General features: G+C 32.4%; 3 protein-coding genes and 1 long non-coding RNA gene across 6 annotated transcripts; 2 read left to right on the top strand and 2 right to left on the bottom strand.

Moving 5' to 3' along the window:
• Window positions 1–1,961: 1,961 nt before the first annotated feature.
• On the bottom strand, window positions 1,962–8,781 carry LOC132916480 (uncharacterized). 3 transcript variants are annotated; one of them, XM_060976536.1, is made up of 5 exons: window positions 8,697–8,781; window positions 8,040–8,243; window positions 6,598–6,728; window positions 2,704–2,911; window positions 1,963–2,308 (listed from the first exon to the last, which is right to left on the bottom strand). In XM_060976536.1, exons 2-5 carry the CDS (start codon window positions 8,115–8,117, stop codon window positions 2,075–2,077), a joined length of 651 nt encoding a protein of 216 aa, XP_060832519.1. In that variant the 5' UTR covers window positions 8,118–8,243; window positions 8,697–8,781; the 3' UTR covers window positions 1,963–2,074. The 3 variants fall into 3 exon arrangements, with proteins under 3 accessions (XP_060832517.1, XP_060832519.1, XP_060832518.1); XM_060976535.1 differs by having other exon boundaries at window positions 8,599–8,763; XM_060976534.1 differs by lacking the exons at window positions 8,040–8,243; window positions 8,697–8,781 and adding an exon at window positions 6,801–7,163 and having other exon boundaries at window positions 1,962–2,308.
• On the top strand, window positions 5,558–6,672 carry LOC132916482 (uncharacterized). Its single transcript, XR_009660104.1, has 3 exons — window positions 5,558–6,088; window positions 6,171–6,418; window positions 6,538–6,672. It is a non-coding gene; the product is annotated as an uncharacterized LOC132916482 (long non-coding RNA).
• A 1,480-nt stretch (window positions 8,782–10,261) lies between the features above and the next one.
• LOC132916477 (mediator of RNA polymerase II transcription subunit 23) lies at window positions 10,262–16,137 on the top strand. The gene is made up of 11 exons (XM_060976528.1): window positions 10,262–10,647; window positions 10,998–11,242; window positions 11,310–11,442; window positions 11,514–11,696; window positions 11,787–12,071; window positions 12,147–14,289; window positions 14,373–14,612; window positions 14,671–14,830; window positions 14,898–15,185; window positions 15,259–15,465; window positions 15,564–16,137. The coding sequence occupies exons 1-11, from the start codon at window positions 10,603–10,605 to the stop codon at window positions 15,700–15,702; spliced, it is 4,068 nt and encodes a 1,355-aa protein (XP_060832511.1). The 5' UTR covers window positions 10,262–10,602; the 3' UTR covers window positions 15,703–16,137.
• LOC132916481 (pyrimidodiazepine synthase-like) lies at window positions 15,881–18,086 on the bottom strand. The gene is made up of 6 exons (XM_060976537.1): window positions 17,763–18,086; window positions 17,186–17,343; window positions 16,933–17,097; window positions 16,676–16,808; window positions 16,485–16,600; window positions 15,881–16,412 (listed from the first exon to the last, which is right to left on the bottom strand). Exons 1-6 carry the CDS (start codon window positions 17,785–17,787, stop codon window positions 16,290–16,292), a joined length of 720 nt encoding a protein of 239 aa, XP_060832520.1. The 5' UTR covers window positions 17,788–18,086; the 3' UTR covers window positions 15,881–16,289.
• Window positions 18,087–18,115: the final 29 nt, after the last annotated feature.

Raw genomic sequence — 18,115 nt, forward strand, 5'->3', positions numbered from 1 at the left:
TTCATTCGCGACGTGTAAACTTCTGCTAGTATAAGTCACCCTGCAATTTTCTGCTCCGTAATTATCCTTCTCCTCGTCTCCTTCGCTCTCTTTCTTTCTCTTTCTTTCCACGCACATGCGTATATATCTTCGTGTCCGATCAATCTGTAATTGATTAACCTACCGGATTCTTTCGGTCACTTTCGACGAAATCGTATTTTTTATTAGAAAATTAAAGTGGCTGCTGTAACAAGGAGGCAGCTCCATTTTCCAATAATTCGAGTAGATCAACAAAAGATCAATTAAGATGCGGATCGCTCTTGTCTTCTTATTGCTGCAAAGCTTTTCTTAAATTTGATCTGAAAATCATGAAAGAATCATTACTAATACGTATCTCATCGAGGCATACAAAATTCCAAGACCGCACCACGATCGTAATTAATTATAGATATAGTTAGTTACGATCTTAGTTATGATAAATTGTCTAGTCTATCTCCTTATCCGTGTATCGTCAGCTGGAAGAAAAAATGCGTCTTTCTTGTAACATTTTCCCGTTCACGGTGACTTTACGGTACCTCCAAGTTTCCATTTATTACCTCGCTGCGAGAAGCCCACGGCTGGTCCATAGTCCTGTCAGTTTCAGATTGTTTCGGACCGATCGGAACAAGTGGTCGGTTCAGTCTATATGGGGGCTCTTCCCGAGAAGGGCTCTCGACCTGATCGAGCAGAAGAACCAGACAATAGGACGCCAACATCCAACCCCCCCCCCTGCACTTGTCCTTTTCACCGTGTTACCGTCGTTTGTTGTAGCGTTTCTATGCCTTGAAGAACAACGACGATAAAAAAGTCGTTCGTCAGTTTATAATTAGACTCTGTTAATTCTTCTTTCGTTTTTACATTTTCTCGTATCCATGACAGCGTTGAGAAAATTATTACAGTGTACACTATCGCCAATAAGTATTTCTACACGCTGGTACGATCCGAAGAAATTGATATTTCTATTACATTTCCAAAATGACGATCGAAGAACGTGTTGATTCTATGTCATCAAATACTTTGGTAAATTTAAACCAATAAAGAAATTAACATATCAGCATCGCTGTGACTTCGCATCAATTTGTGTAATAGATAACTGACACCGTATAAAACCTACATAAACTCTTAGAACGCGATTGGAAACATATTTCAATCGCTGTAACATTTCAACGTTGAACAGACGCACCTAAATCAAGTATTTCCACAGGATCGATTTTTATATGCTTTCGATTATTGCTCTTTTAATTATATTAATTAAATATTAACTATCGATTACATCAACATCTACCAATTATATATATATAAAATTATATTTTATACTTTTGAATTAATTTGAAAGTGTTCTAATATGTACTTATGGACGACAGCGTATCTATTATAATGTAAAAACGTGAATATGGAAGGTAGTTTAATAGACAGGTTTTAAGGTGAAGCAGAGTGACGCTGGTTATAGCACTGTGCGTCTTCTATGCAAATGTAATTCTCCGTTGAACCTCTTCGAGTCTAATTTGCCGTAGGTATACAGAAATGAAACGAGCCGCTGCGTTGCCTGCAAGCGGTCTTGGAGCTTCAACGCATTTCAAGGACGGTGTTAGATTTTTAGAGTGTCGCGCGAACGGAGCTTGGTGCGTTAACTATCGACTTCGTTGCTTTCTTGCAACATTTCGCTTGTAGGGAGTATCGCTGAATATTTGTGGAGTATCGTTTTACTGTTATAGCATATAATACTTTTTAAATTACAGTGAATATATTTCATGAAATATACATGATTAGAAAAGTTGAAATTATGTTACGTAGAAATATCGATTGTCTGACTAATAAATAAATAAATTGTAAATCAACTATTAATTATTTAAATAAAGTTTTCGTAATGTAATGTTGTGGAATGTAAGTAAAATATCAAATGCGAATCAAATAATACAGAAATACAATTTATCGTTTCAACGTATCAGACCAATCAAAATCCTACTATATTATTAAATACTCTGTTTAAATACGTATTCTGCTCGGTATTCTTAATATTCTTAAAATTAATTGACAGTAATCCCAAAATTAATTTCTAAAATTCTTCCATCGTAGCTTCGTACAGAACTTCTTTCAACACTCTCGTTCCATCTTCGAGTTTACAATATTTATAGGTTGGACACTTTTCAGTGGAAGCTTCCTGGATGTATTTTTGCAGCGATATTGTATTAGTCTCCTTTTCGTCTGTTATACTCCAAATGTTGGTGAAGTATATCGTGTACAGGCTAATGTTTTGCAACGCGGAGGAGGACCAGGCGCACACATGTACCTGAAGCAAACGCAGACAAATGTTTCTTTATTCTTTCTTAACAATTTCTTCTCTCATTTCCGGTATAGTTTGTTTCCCAAATATTTGTTTCATCGAGTTACACAACCATAAGTATTAAATGCATTTCAGTGTTTCTAGTTCCTAGTTATTCTATTACAAATCTGTTATCTCACTCGCATCATATGCGTTTTATACTGCAATTTTTAACAGATGTAATTTTCAATAAAATTTCCAGAAAAATCTAATTACATTTTTACACAATTTACAAAAAGAGAAAAAAAAAGGGAAATTCCGATAAAGCTTCCAGCAAGCGTAATCCTCGGTAAAATTTCCAGTAAAAGTAATTAGTAGATGTCTTAATACTTCTAGCCAGCAAACGGTATATCGTTACTTACGTTGGTTTTCAGGATTTGCGCGCAAGAATTCATCGTGTTGAGAATCAAAGAACACGTTCTGGCAGTGTGTACATCTTGCAACACCTCGCTTTCTTTATAGCTACTGGTATAGGCGTCGAAGTCGTCGATCAAGAGCACAGAAGGCAAAGTGGCGAAGGTGTGTAGCTGGACGAGCAGCTTTGCGAGAGCCTCATAGTTCTCCAAGTACCTAGGGTATTGATTTCTTCGTGATCGTTTTGCGTTCGATTTCATAATCGAAAGCGGATTCACTGTTGCACTACGCGCGCGTAATGCAACCTTATTACAGAATGATCGCAGTTCGTTCAAAGCAGATGTGATCCACTTACATTACATTTTCTTACATTATCTTACCAAATCGTATTTACCGTACCTTCTTAAGATACGTAATATCGTTATTATGTTGTTGTAATAATAATTTATTATCGTGCTACTGTATTTCGTTATAATTATTATCAATTTAAGCAGTGAACATCTATCAGTAAGTTTTGTGCCTTGAGTTAATCACATGAATTCTACAACGTATTATACTATTATTATACCGTTATAATAGCAATAAAATGATAGTATTACAATTATAGTATTAAAATGATACTATTATATTACGCTATCTTAATCAAAATGCTATATTTTATGAATATATTTTTATACATGTTATTTGTGACCACTGCATGTCGTAGTATATTTAATTCATTTTATATACATGCGTGTGTATATGTATAAACCACATTTTTCCTTACGCTATTGTATGTATTCTTTGAGTAAGAAATTATATCTAGAGAATATTATTTTAAAGCTTTTTTCTTCAAATTTAAGAGACAGTAATGCGTCCTTTTGTATCTCGTAACTTGTAACATAAATGATAGATATATATCTGGAAAGAAAATCTGAAACGTTTAACTGATTACCAAGACCACCTGAATATAATAATTTATTAAAAAAATTCGGCATCGAGAATGATTGGTAACCGCAAAATAAACAAACGGCGCGAGGATCCCGCGAGCAATATAGCTTAAGTAAATGGATGCCGTAATAAACGTAAAATAGCGTTTCATTTATTGCCTTCGTGTAAACCTGTTTCAAAATCAATAAACTTCGTTTCCAAAAGTGAAAGCGTTATAGCGTTTGTAAATCTAATATATAATCAGTCAGTTCTTCTAAATTCAATACAATGTCTAAATCCGCGCAGTCCAACCAAGAGTGAATCAAAATTACATAACAGTACTCGAATAGATCTATAGCGAATCATATCTCTGTCCAAATTTAAATTTTATTTATAATTAAATAAACGAATCTAAATATAAATTACGTTATCAGCGATCCATCATTAGTTGATACGAATTATTACGCTAAAATATCGAATTTTTCTAACTCCAATGATTCTATTCTCTAGCATTCGCACAATTATATATAATGGAATATCATAACCTCATTGGATTGACTTCTAAAAACCCGTATGCAATAACAAAACCGTTGTTTGTAACTCGACCTCGTATAGAATCTTGGAAATTTTTGTTTTGATTTAACGTTCTTTTTCATCTACAGATTCGTTAATTGTTTAATTACAAATAGTAGATTTAAGAGGTTAATTTAAGTAGAAGTAGATTTAAGAGTTTCTTTTAAATTATAAAATTGTTTTACTTCTTCAAAATTATAGAATCTAAATTAATAGAAAGATTTCTAACTCTAACATCAACACAAATAGTGATATTTAAATAGTAAATGTATATATGTATATTGAATAGGTACTTAAATATATAATTTCTTGATTCAACGAGAACGCAGTAAGCGTCGTTGCTTACTATTAATTTGATTAAATTGATTCTAAAATTTGAATAAAAGCCTGAACTAGATTAAAATTCGTATAGATATTGCTGTCGCATTTCGACCAACGTTTCTGTATTCTTAGAAACCATACTATATATAGATATGCGTCTCATGTATACATACACGGTAGAACTAAGAAGCGAGATAATTAGAGAAATGAACTGGAACCTACATATGTAAAAAAAACAAAGTAAAGTGAACAGACGCAGTTAGAGAAGAGAATTTTCCTCTTTCGCCAGAAGGCACGGTTCGACGAATCCTCAAGCGTGGACAGATAAAATCTCAACTTTGAAAAATAAACCGTAGAAGAAGGAAGCAGCTGATTTGCGACGACCCCGGTTCGACCGTTTATTTTACTCTTGCTTCTGGCGCTACGATGAATCGCGTATAAAAATTGCGGACTCCGCTGTTTATCTAACCGAAAGAATAAACGTTTCGAAACTGCCTCGTTTTATCCGCGAAGGATTAGCTTCGTAAGCGTTCGCGTAGTTAAAATTGACTTGGAAAAAAATGAAAGCGATATCGATCATTTTTCGCACGTTTGATCTCCAGCTTGTTGTTCGTATTAATTCTCCGTGTGGATACGTATATACGATATGATTGACCGAAGTATAATTAAGAATTTTCTCTCGAATTTCTTATTTGTAAAGAAGCGTCATTTTTTCGAGGAAAAATCGGCCAAGAATAGAGTTTTGAAACATAATTTCATTCGTATCGTTCGTTAAATAACTAATAAAACGTTAACATCGAAGATAATTTCGAACGATTAACGATAAAGAAGGTATAAGTTTCATGCGTATATGTACGTACAAACGTGAAAATAGTCCTTTTTTCAATTCTTTATGAAGCGTTTGATTTATGTATTGTTACATTTATACCACGCTATATTTGCAAATTGTAACGATCGGTTCAAGCAAATTTATTCAACGATGAATCAAAGTTCTTTGTGCGGTACTATACTGCGTATTTCATTGTAGTTTGCTACATAAAGCAGCCGAGAATGAGTAACCTCTCTGGCGTGATCTATGTGCAGTTAACGCAGCCTCTTCTGAAAATACGATCGCTTCTAAACAACGCATATGTTTATGCACGTAGAATGTCAATACCTGTCGCGTGTGACGTGTAAAGTAACTAATGTTCCTTGATCTATCGCTTCCGGTACGTTGAACAAACTTCTCGAATTCGTAACCGTTCTACATATTATTATTCTATGGCGTAACGCTGCGATCCTCCACTATGATTCCATCAGTTAACATACAGTAGCTCACGAAAGTACTTGAATGCTTATAGAAATTTTTTATATTGTCTGTGTTATACGAAACATTTCGAGATTCCGTTAGCATTATCACGAGATACGAATGGTTATATTCGTAAAGTTTGAAATAAATCTAAAAATATATATAGTAATTACAAAATATTTAGTGTAAATATATATTTCACAGAGGTTATAGAAGTATATTAAGCAACCAATTATTCGTTACATTAATAAGTCTTAATATTCAGTGAAAGAACCATCTTTAACATTTATTATATGCTTAAGGTGACTCTTCGTGCTGTATTCTAATTTTTTACTAAATATATATTTACAGCAAATGTCTTGTAATTTTTGTTTACATTCTCAGATTGATTTCAAATTTAACCAGTATATTCAGGACAATTACGCCTCACTAAGACAAAGACGAAATGCAATTTCTAAATGTTTTATACAATACACGTAACATATACACGAAGGTTCTCTGTAATAAAAAAAAAAGTCTTATAGCTACTATATGACTCAAAACGACCATGAACGAGTTTTGGAAAAACAACACGATCTTTCTTCTCGGAAGATCAAAAAGAACTAATAAATTCTTCTGCGTCTTAGAACGAAGTGAGTAATTCCGCAATATATTAACCGACATTCGAGATTCAAAATTCAAGTGAAACAAACGATTTCAAAATAAGCGATTTAGTTTAGTTAAATGGATATAAATCTGGCGCTCTTTTTAGAAACGAATCCCGAAGGCCGATGCACGTGCAGAAGCGCCGCAAGAAAAGTGTTCCGCTTACATAAATCTCATCAGCTTGAAAGCCGCGGGTGCTGGATTACTTCTATCGTGACAGGCTGCCGGCAGTCTCTCCAACGGAGTTGTTGTAATGTAAACGACGCGGCGTCCTTCTTCGGCCCAGTAAATTGCTACCTACGAAGGAAAACTCGATTCCGGAAATGTCCATACCATTTTTAACAAAACAGTTCCATAACCAGCACCGACCGTGCAATAATGTTGACTTTTAATGCTAATATTTAGAATGCTTTTGAGATTTGGAAACAACGTATCAATCTCATCATGTTTCTGTATGTTTTCATATGTTGTAGACGTTGTATATTGTATACAGCACTGCCTTGCTAACTGACGGAAACCCTGCATTGCTAACTGACCATTAATATCCCCACCACTCTCCTTGTACGTCTTCGTGAGGTGGAGGAAATATTTCAAACGTGCTTCGATACTTAGAAAGACTTATCTCATTACGGGTCAACGTTTCACATTTGTAATTTTTTAAAGTATGTTATCAAATTCTGTTTATTAACTTTCGGGCTACGCAAGGGAATTCCAAGGACTCGTTTAATATTTTTTTGTCGCTATTTCTCGCATGTTGATTCTACAGTTCTATGAAATTTGAAGAAGTTGAAATATTTATAATATTATAAGAAATTATACATGTATGTTACTTTATCTTCGATGCATTGAAACTCTTGATAGGTTTTGAGTTTTTGAAATTTTGATAAATTTTGAAATCGCTGATATATTTCAGTTTTGAAACCTTGATAGGTATTAAATATGTAAGATATTAAAGATAAATTGATAGATTTCTTTATTTTAAGATACGAAGGACAAAACAACATATCAGGAGAACAAGGAATTACCATTAAACTTTTAAGATTTTGAAATCTATCTAGATTTTTTAAATATTCATGACTTATAGAAATTTTAAAGGCTAAAAATCTGCGAAGGTTTGAAATTCAAGAGTTATCAGATCTTTAAGAAATTTCAGATATCGAGTCATATTCGATGTAATCCGAATTCTTTGCTACATATAAATACGTATATAATTTCACGCCAAAGAAAAATATCTGTTCTAAACCTTGCCTTGCTAATTGGTCATATTTGATTCTTCCTTGCGATCAGTAACAAAGCACAATTGTACATCGATATCGTATCGACACGAATATTTGAGTTCGAAATACATTTTTACAATTATAAATTGTTTCATGTAAACGTTTGAACAATTATTGTTTATATTTTTTAATAACTCATTAAGTATCTCTAATCTATTTAAATTTTGATCTGTTTGGAAAAAGAAATTAAGAAATCTTACTCTATATTGTGTCCAGTTCGCGTAAATTTCTCTATCACAGTGCAATCCTAATTCCACTATTTATTTCAAATTACTAAACTACGTTTGTATGTACAAAATATTACGATGTTTATATTCTTTGATTCATTTACCTCAAACATAAAAGATCGACTCGACTCTGCTGGTCCACAAAGCAACGTCGATTTCACATTAGACTTTACAGAGAACATACTTTGCTTCAATCTTCCAATTGTATATGTAGGTTATATAATTATCGCAGTCGGAGATACGATTGATTTCTTTCTTTCCTTCGGTAATTAGGTCTATCCCAAATATAGAAAATATTTGCAACGAATCTTTTAACATAAAAATCTTATTAGAAAGCGTTTTTCATAGATTGTCATAAACACTAACAATCAAAGATTTGAATGAAATGTTCGCCGCTGTGGCGGTACACGGCAGTAAGAATTCGCGTCATTTACAATCTACTTTATCGGTTTAGTACGGAGAAAAATATATTCATGACTGCTCAATATTTTTATTTCCTTTTTCACAGATTCTTCCATAAAAATATAAAGATAATGTACGCGAGTCATATGTTACCGTGGATGCAATATAGGAATAGGAATAGAACGCTGCATAGAGGCGCTTTCCATCCTTTTCTAATGAGGTATATGTCTAACGCCGCTTGTTGATCGGTGTTGTACTTACATATTTACTATACGAATATGCAGCGAATATGCACGAATAGATCTCTATACAGCATTCTCTTCCTATTCCTATATCGCCTTTTCAGCTCGCTCACGCACTATATCTTTATATCCTTGTGAATTTTTCTTTACAACACCACGGTGAAAACCAGAGAAGAAGTCTCTTTCTTTTCATATGAAAATTTACTTTAATTCCGTGGAGAGGCGCTGAGATCGTCCAATCGGAACGCTCTTTCTCGCTAGAACCGCATCTGCGAAATGAACCTTTTTACTTCTGCTTTTACGAAAACGTGTATGCAAGTGTATATCTTGCGTGTAAATAGTTGTTTCTACCAGATGGTTCCCGATTCCCTGGCAAATTTCAAGCAAGGAATATTCAATTCCTGCGGTAAATCGCGGACGCAGGATTACGATAGAATGAATACGCATAATCTACAGAAATGGAGGCGTAAGTCCTCTGCCATATTGGACAGATTTTCTAAATATCCAAGGCCTATACAATGAAACGATTCGCTTGTACCGTTGCAAACTTGTCAGGGACGCCAGGTTAACTGAGCTGAAAACTGGAGAAATGCAGCCCACGGAACAACAGCGAAGTCAAAGTAAATCTTGAGAATTTTCGTGCTATAATCTGTCTAACGCACAGTCATACATACAGATTTAAAAACTTTCGTAGTGGGGGTAAAGCTCTTAATGCTGAAAGTTGTACTTAACAAACCATGGCGCTACTATAGAGCCACGATTTATTTGTTAGGATTTTGCATTTATCGCCATCTTGTGCTAAAGACAATAACTGCGTACAATAAAGCTGAAGAATATAAGGTAACCTAAACTACTTTTCATCATTTTTCACAATTTATTTAAAATAAATACATGTACAATATTTCATCTGGTACAGAAAAAAAGGTTGTTTAAATAGACATTAATTATGTGATTCATTAATGAATACTATTATTTTTAATGAAAAAGCATAATTTCCAAATCAAATGTATTTTTAATACTCTTATAGTATGTACATACATGTATTAGACGCATCTATTGGAGGATCATAACGAAAAATAAATTTGTTTTTAATTTTTTTTTTTTGATTCATTAAAATATTTTATAACTTTATACTATACTATTTAATGTTCTTCAAAATATTTTTCATATATTCCCTAACCCGATCCCTAACGTCCTATCTAATCAATACTGCCCATTTTCCACGAAGATTCTCGTTCTTCGCTATAAAAATAGTTTTTTTATAATATTAACTTTTATTTGGGCTACAGTTCGGCACAATACATGATCATTGTATATTGGATTGAAGTACATTATTATCAAATAACTATGATTATAATAATATGCATTGTAATCATAATTATATTGTATTGTTGCAACACTTGCGTACTACGTAATGTTTAAAGTAAAGCTTCTATTAAAAAAAAAGCATCGCTTCAAACCGACTTTTATTTTTGCGCGAGATTCTTTGCCAGGTAGCCGCAGCTACGCTACAGCCCGTTTACCAATCGAGCGTATATGCTTGAATTTACCGCCATAATACAGAAGTATTACAGGTTGCAGACACAAGATCGCGTTGTGCAACGAATCCTTGCAAATAAATCCAGTTATCTTGCTACGGACAGATTGACCGACATCGTTCGGTCATTAAGCCTTATCTCTCCATAGGAGTTTCCAGACCTGTATACGACCGTATTGTATATTCCTAATCACAGGCTCGTATATCTATACATACAACATATTTACCGTTAGTATAAGCTCTATGTGCGTACAAGACAGTGCATGCCACAAGTGCATATTACCGATACTGATCATACTTTTTCATTCAAATGCAAGTTTAGGTTTTGCAAACGTAAAAAGAATATGAATTGTGCTTACAAATCAGTTATTGGACGTTGACTGTGAATATTGAAAAAAGATAATGAAAAAACTAAATGAAACATAAATTATTATACGGTGACTTATAGATTTTATTCCATTGTGCATTAGATTTTTTAACCAAAAAATGACGAGTGAAATTCAAATCACTACCATTGTTAATGATATTTTAGTAAGTATACATTATGTGTACATTAACTAATGAAAATTATCTATCTATCTTATATTGTTTATCTGTCTTATTATTTATTATTGTTGTTTTATAATAATTGAAAAATACAGATTAAGGTTAAGATTCAATTTTTTGCAGCTATATAATTAAAATTATTTCAGATTAAATAAACATCTATTTAATATAGATATTTACACACTTGTTTCTAAATAGTTTTTTATCAAAGATGGTATTAATGAAAATAATAGTCATATTATTTCTATATTTTTTCCTCTCAGTTTTGTTGTAATCTAAAATTATATTTTTATTTCAATAATAATTATTTTTATCACTTTATAAAACTATTATAGAAAGTGGAAGCTATAGAAGAAGCTTTTAGTTGTGTTCTGGTGCATCACCCAAACAGTGAAAGCGAGAAAATAACAACATGGCAAACAGAATTATCGTCTGCTATGTCAAATTTATCCAAAGAACAGCAAGAGAATGCAGTAAGACAATTTTTATCTATGGCAGCAGCAATGACTAATCATAGGAGATTGCAATTATTATTGTCACTGCTTGAAAACTTAGTTGCATCTAGTGTTTTGCCAGCAAGGTAGGTCAATTTGAAAATAAGGTATCATTTATCAAATATTATGTGTAAAATATATATATAATTTCAGACTTGTGTGTGAATGTATATTAAATTGTGATAAACTTCAATATCAGTTAGAAGATTTTTGGGTTGAATGTTTTGTTCTTATTCGACACATTATTGGAGGAGTTGATTACAAGGGTGTCAGAGAAATAATGAAGGTAAGAGTCAGCAAAATTAATTTCAAAGTGTTACAAGTTTAGATTAATGAATGCTGATTATATGCTTATAGGGATGCAAAGAAAAAGCACAAACGATTCCATCGAGATTAGATGCTTCTATTCAGCCTCAATTGAAAGCTTTAGAAAACGTAATTGAATACATTTTTGATAGAAATGCTTGTTTGTTACCAGGATATTTTATTGTAACTGAAATTCAAAAGGCTTATCCTGATGGTAAAAATTGGCCACATTGGGTATGTTACTTTGTTCAAAGATAAAACTTATCATACTTCGTTAAATTTAATAACATCTAATATAATCTGTTTTTTTTTTTTTTTTTTTAGAAATTAGCAAAATTACTTTCAAACTTTGTTGAAAGTTTTCGTAATACTGCACAAATGGTATCTATAGTTGGACATTCAAAAATGTTACCAGTAGTGGAACATACTGGATATGCTGATTTAATCAATCCTTGGGTACTTGATACCACAACATTAAAATTTTCATTAAAAGGAAATTTGCCTTATGATGAGGATTTACTCAAACCACAAACTGAATTACTAAGATATGTATTAGAACAACCTTATAGTAGGGATATGGTGTGTTCGATGCTTGGGTTACAAAAACAGGTGTGTTTATAATAATAAAATAATAGTAATATGGTAATATAAATATATAATAATTTTATATTGTTTCTATTACAGCAGAAACAACGATGTATAGCTTTGGAAGAGCAATTGGTAGAACTTGTAATTCTTGCTATGGAACGTGCAGAAAATGAAACGTTACCGGCAGAAGGAACTGACGGAACTGTTGCCAATCATTATGTATGGTTGCATCTCTCATCACAGCTTATATACTTCGTACTTTTTTCGTACGCTTGTTTCCCGAGTATCGTAATGGCGATACACGATAAATTAGCAGGAAGAGACTTAAGGAAAGGGAGAGATCACTTAATGTGGGTCTTACTGCAATTCATTTCTGGAAGTATTCAGAGAAACCCACTGTCAAACTTTTTACCAGTATTAAAACTATACGACCTTCTATATCCAGAAAAGGAACCGTTACCGGTACCAGATTATACTCAAGCATTATGCACACATCAAATGGCTATTACGTGTATATGGATACATTTGCTAAAAAAAGCTCAGTCAGAACATTCCAATATTCACAGACCAATACCACACACTTTAAAACTTCACCATGAATTTTTACAACATTTAGTTATGCCTAACACTTCTCTCTGTATGGGATCTGATTACCGCATTGCTTTGCTATGTAATGCATATTCTACAAATCAAGAGTATTTTGGTAGACCAATGGCAGCTTTAGTAGATAATATACTTGGTACACAAAAAGGTCAGCAACAGCAGCCGATGCAGACGTTACAAAATAACGCAGCCCTCGCAAGTGGACCAACGACGCCATTATCGATGTCAATTTTGGATTCATTGACTGTCCACTCTAAAATGAGCCTAATACATAGCATCGTTACTCACGTTATCAAATCGGCACAATCTAAAAGCAATATGGCATTGGCACCGGCGTTGGTTGAAACTTATAGTAGATTACTAGTATACACTGAGATTGAAAGTCTTGGCATCAAAGGTTTCATCAGCCAGTTGCTTCCAACAGTTTTCAAGTCTCATGCATGGGGAACATTATATACTCTTTTGGAAATGTTTAGTTATAGGATGCATCATATACAACCGCATTACAGAGTGCAACTTCTGTCTCATTTACATAGCCTTGCAGCTGTGCCACAAACTAATCAAACACAACTTCATCTATGTGTGGAAAGCACTGCTCTTCGTTTAATTACTGGATTGGGATCAGCTGAAGTGCAGCCACAATTATCTAGATTTTTATCGGAACCTAAAACTCTTGTGTCAGCAGAATCTGAGGAGTTGAATAGAGCTTTAGTATTAACGCTGGCACGTTCTATGCACGTTACAGGAACTGGATCAGATAGTCACAGTGGAACATGGTGCAAGGAATTGTTGAACACAATTATGCAAAATACTCCACACTCGTGGGCTAATCACACTCTTCAATGTTTTCCTCCGGTGTTAAGTGAATTTTTTCAGCAAAATAGCGTACCAAAAGAAAACAAACAACAGATTAAGAAAGCGGTGGAAGAAGAATATCGAAATTGGGCTTCTATGAGTAATGAAAATGATATAATAGCACACTTTTCTGTACCTGGTACACCACCTCTATTTTTATGCCTTTTATGGAAAATCATTTTCGAAACTGATCGAATTAGTCCGATTGCGTATAAGATCTTAGAAAGAATTGGAGCCCGAGCTTTGTCGGCGCATCTTCGAAAATTCTGTGATTATCTTGTATTTGAATTTGCTAATAGCGTGGGTGGACAACATGTAAATAAATGTGTAGATACAGTTAACGATATGATATGGAAATACAATATTGTAACTATTGATAGATTAATTCTTTGTCTGGTACTGAGGACTCATGAAGGCAGTGACGCGCAAGTCTGCTTTTTTATAATTCAACTATTGTTATTAAAAGCTATTGAATTGAGAAACAGAACTCAAGAGTTTGTGAAAGAAAATTCTCCGGAGCATTGGAAACAATCGAATTGGCATGAAAAACATCTTGCATTTCATAGAAAATTCCCAGAGAAATTTGCTCCAGAAGGTATTATGGAACAAACTAGCGGAGGACCTAGTCAATATCAAAGTTTGCCTGTTTATTTTGGAAATGTATGCTTACGATTTTTGCCTGTTTTCGATATCGTTGTACATAGGTATTTGGAAATACCAGCTGTGTCAAAAAGTTTAGAAACATTGCTAGAACATTTAGGATGTTTATATAAATTCCATGGTTCGTATACACTTCTCTATTAACGATAATAATACAATCCTTATATTTGAATTAGTCTGATTCGTTTTGTTCCATTTTTTTAGATCGACCTGTTACGTACCTTTATAATACTTTACATTATTATGAACGTAAATTAAGAGACAGACCACCTTTAAAACGACGATTAGTGGCAGCTGTTTTAGGTTCCTTAAAAGAAATTAGGGCCCCAGGATGGGCACTCTCAGAAGCTTATCAAATGTACATGACTCGATCTACTGATGATGTTGTCACATGGATGCCAGAATTAGATTATTATATCCGCTTAGTACGAAGAATTGTGGAAAGTAAGTGATTTTATTAAATAGTATTTTTTAAGTTATAATCGCCTGTCGAAATTTTCAGCAATGTCAGGCACAGCTCATTTTCCTGCTACTGATTGGAGATTTAATGAATTTCCCAATCCTGCTGCACATGCATTGTATGTTACATGCGTCGAACTTATGGCTGTCCCTGTTGCTCCAAATATAGTTGCCAATTCATTATTAGATGTAGTTGCGAAAGGGTAAGATGCAACGAGATATTATTATATACTTAATAGTTCTTCAACTTTTTAACTTCGAGTTTATTAGGTACACAGTGATACCGTCAGATGAAATTCATTTATGGATAAATTGCGTGGGTTTGTTATTGGCTGCTTTACCAGAGTGTTATTGGTCAGCCCTTCATGACCGATTAGTAGCAACTATTAGCAGTCCAGGTCTAGCTAATTGGAATTATAGTAATTTAACTCCATTTCAAATATTTAATTTTAATAACACACACAATAGTTTATTAGAAAATAAATTCAGTTATATGCTGGCATTGGCACATTCTGTGTGGCATCATGCCGGTGTTGGACAAATAACTACTATGCCTCAGTAAGTTTAAATTTTGAATACTATATATTTTTAGTAATTATAATATAACCTGCTAAAATCCAATTTTATTTAGATTTATTAAAGAGAAACTTCAACCAGTTGTAAATAGCGAAGAACAGTTGATATATGCGTGTCATTTAATTGGACCTACTTTAGCAAGATTTAATGCTGAAAGGCCGAATTGTGTCGTAGAATTAACAGTTCGTTTATATGAAATGCTTGAACAAGTCGATCGAGTTCAAACTCATCTACAATACATGGATCCAGTTTGTGATTTACTGTATGTTTTTTCATCAACTTATTTTGATATAACTATCTGGTAAAGTATTTCTATTATTTTTATTCTCAATATATTAACCTTAATATTAACTACAACAGATATCATATAAAGTACATGTTCGTCGGGGATATGATGAAGAACGAAGTGGAATGTATTATACGAAGACTAAGACCTGCTTTGCAAATGAGGCTACGATTTATTGCTCACATAAATATAGACGAAATTCAGTCTTCCTGAGACGTCCCTAGTACTAGCAATGCTGAAGTGAATACATGATAATATTGAATACCTCAATATTGTACATATTGTCTTTATAATAACATATTTCTTGCATACACAGAGTATGAAGAATATACTGAAATCCACATTTGAATCTCAAAGTATTTTTATATTTTAAAGTATTATAGACAACAAATTTAAGTTGCTTTGTCAAAACAGTGTATTTATGATATTTATCACATGTTTTTCACAGCACATTTGACTAAGCAGTATCGATACTTTAAACAGATTCATAAATGTATATTGTCATAGTCGAAGGCATGAGTTACGAAGCTCAAAGTTCCATACTTATTTATGTAGTAATTGCTCCTATTTATAAACAAACACTACTCTATATATTTTGATATTAATCATGATAAATTTAATGAAATAACTACTATGATACCTTATAAACTTGGATATAATTATTTCCAAAACCTAAATTATTACGTGTCAACATATACATATTATATATATTGTGCATATTATATATAAAAATTAAAATACTTATTATTGCATAATTGCAAAAGTAATATAATTTCACATTATCATAATAATTGAAGGATTTAAAGTTTATCGAAATCAACATTTCCAGTTTTCGAATCTTTGACTAACTGAGCAAATTTTTCATGTGAACATTCGTTTTCTTGTACAAATGGCTGTGTCTTCATTTGTTGCATCCATTTCATCTAAAATAAATTTAGAAAGTTAGTTTACATTTTAAAAAACAAGATTATTCTTTCACGTATGTTTGAACTTACTAAATGAGAGAAATTTCCATCATTGAAATTTGTAGGTTCTCCATAAATGAGAGATAGAGATTTTCGTCGTTCAACCCATGGCCACATAAGTATATCTAACATACCAGGTTGTGCTCCTAATAAAATAACAAAAAATGGAATCAATATTTTTCCATTTCATACTATTTGTGATCTGTAATTAATTTATAAACCTCCAAAATACACAGTTCCACGAGTTTTAAGTTCCTCTTCAAACTCTACTAATAAAGATGAAAATTCAGCAACAATTTCTTTAAGCGGCCTGCTATCGTTATTATGAATGCAGTTTGAGAAAATACTAACAAGCTGAAAGGCAAATCATTGGTAAAGTAAATGACTATTTTGTTAAAATCATTTTATAAATTCTAAATAATTATTTACTAAAGCATCATTTACTAAGAGGAAAAATTTGTAAGGTGAACTTTCTTACCTTGGAATAGTGATCTAACAGTTCTAAGTCACGAGTTTTTGTTTTCTCATTGTATAAAGAAGGCTCAGGATATTTTTCATCTAAATGATTTGCTATGACTAATGAATCAACGATTACTTTACCATCAGTATCAACAAGTGCAGGAACTTTACCCTCTGGATGAATCTAAAAATATTATTAAATATGATGGATATTAAACAAAGTTAATAATATAATTTTTACATAAGTAACAAATTATGGAATATATACGTACTTCCAAGTACCATTTTGGTTTATTCCTGATATTGATATTAACAGTATCATGTGGAATGTTTTTATAAGAAAGTATTAATCGAATTCTATGTGTAAAAGGACAAAATTTCATACCATACAAACGAACTTGTCCTTTCACTTCTGCTGGTTTCTGAGAATCTATAAGTTATATTCAATATAATTATGTACAAAATAAAATTAAATTATAATTTCATACAATTGAAGCCACGAATGAGAATGTCTTAATTGTTTGTAACGATATAAAAATTGCATTTTATAAAATAATATAATGGAATATAAATAATCACTGCCTTTAAAAAAGATTTTCAAAATATAATTACATAAATGTTTAAAAGCAGCTATTATATTTATTGAATTTGAAAGTTCTGTTTTATACTTTATTGATTTATAATTACTATAAAATATATATGCAATAAAACTTTTAATTGTGATATAAATTTATAAATTTAAAGGAGAAAAATATAATAATAACTATTGACATTTTAACTCATGTTTTACTAAAGAAGACGTACAAATCTAAAAAATGCACGGTATGTATAACATAAGTATGTACTTACCAGCTCCAAGATGTAAACTGCTCATAATTGTTCGTATTTCGTTAGATTTGTATCTAACAATAAAATGTTTAATATACTTCGAAATGTTTGAAATGATTATCGCACTTAAACGTTCATGCGATGATTAATTTCAGTAGAAATTCCAGACACGTGGTTGCTTATTAAAACGTATGACACACGTCAATTTTTCTGCTTGGAACGAACGATAGAAATATTTCGAAAAGTTAGTATGGAAAGTGATTTCTCAATTTTCACTTTTCTAAACGTGCGTTATCTATGACCTACGGCAATGTTACACACTCATTGTATATTTCTTTTTGAAAGAAAGTAGGTCAGATCTGCGCATGTTCAAA

The sequence above is a fragment of the Bombus pascuorum genome, chromosome 2 (genome assembly GCF_905332965.1).
Source record: "Bombus pascuorum chromosome 2, iyBomPasc1.1, whole genome shotgun sequence".
NCBI classification, from domain to species: Eukaryota; Metazoa; Arthropoda; class Insecta; order Hymenoptera; family Apidae; genus Bombus; species Bombus pascuorum.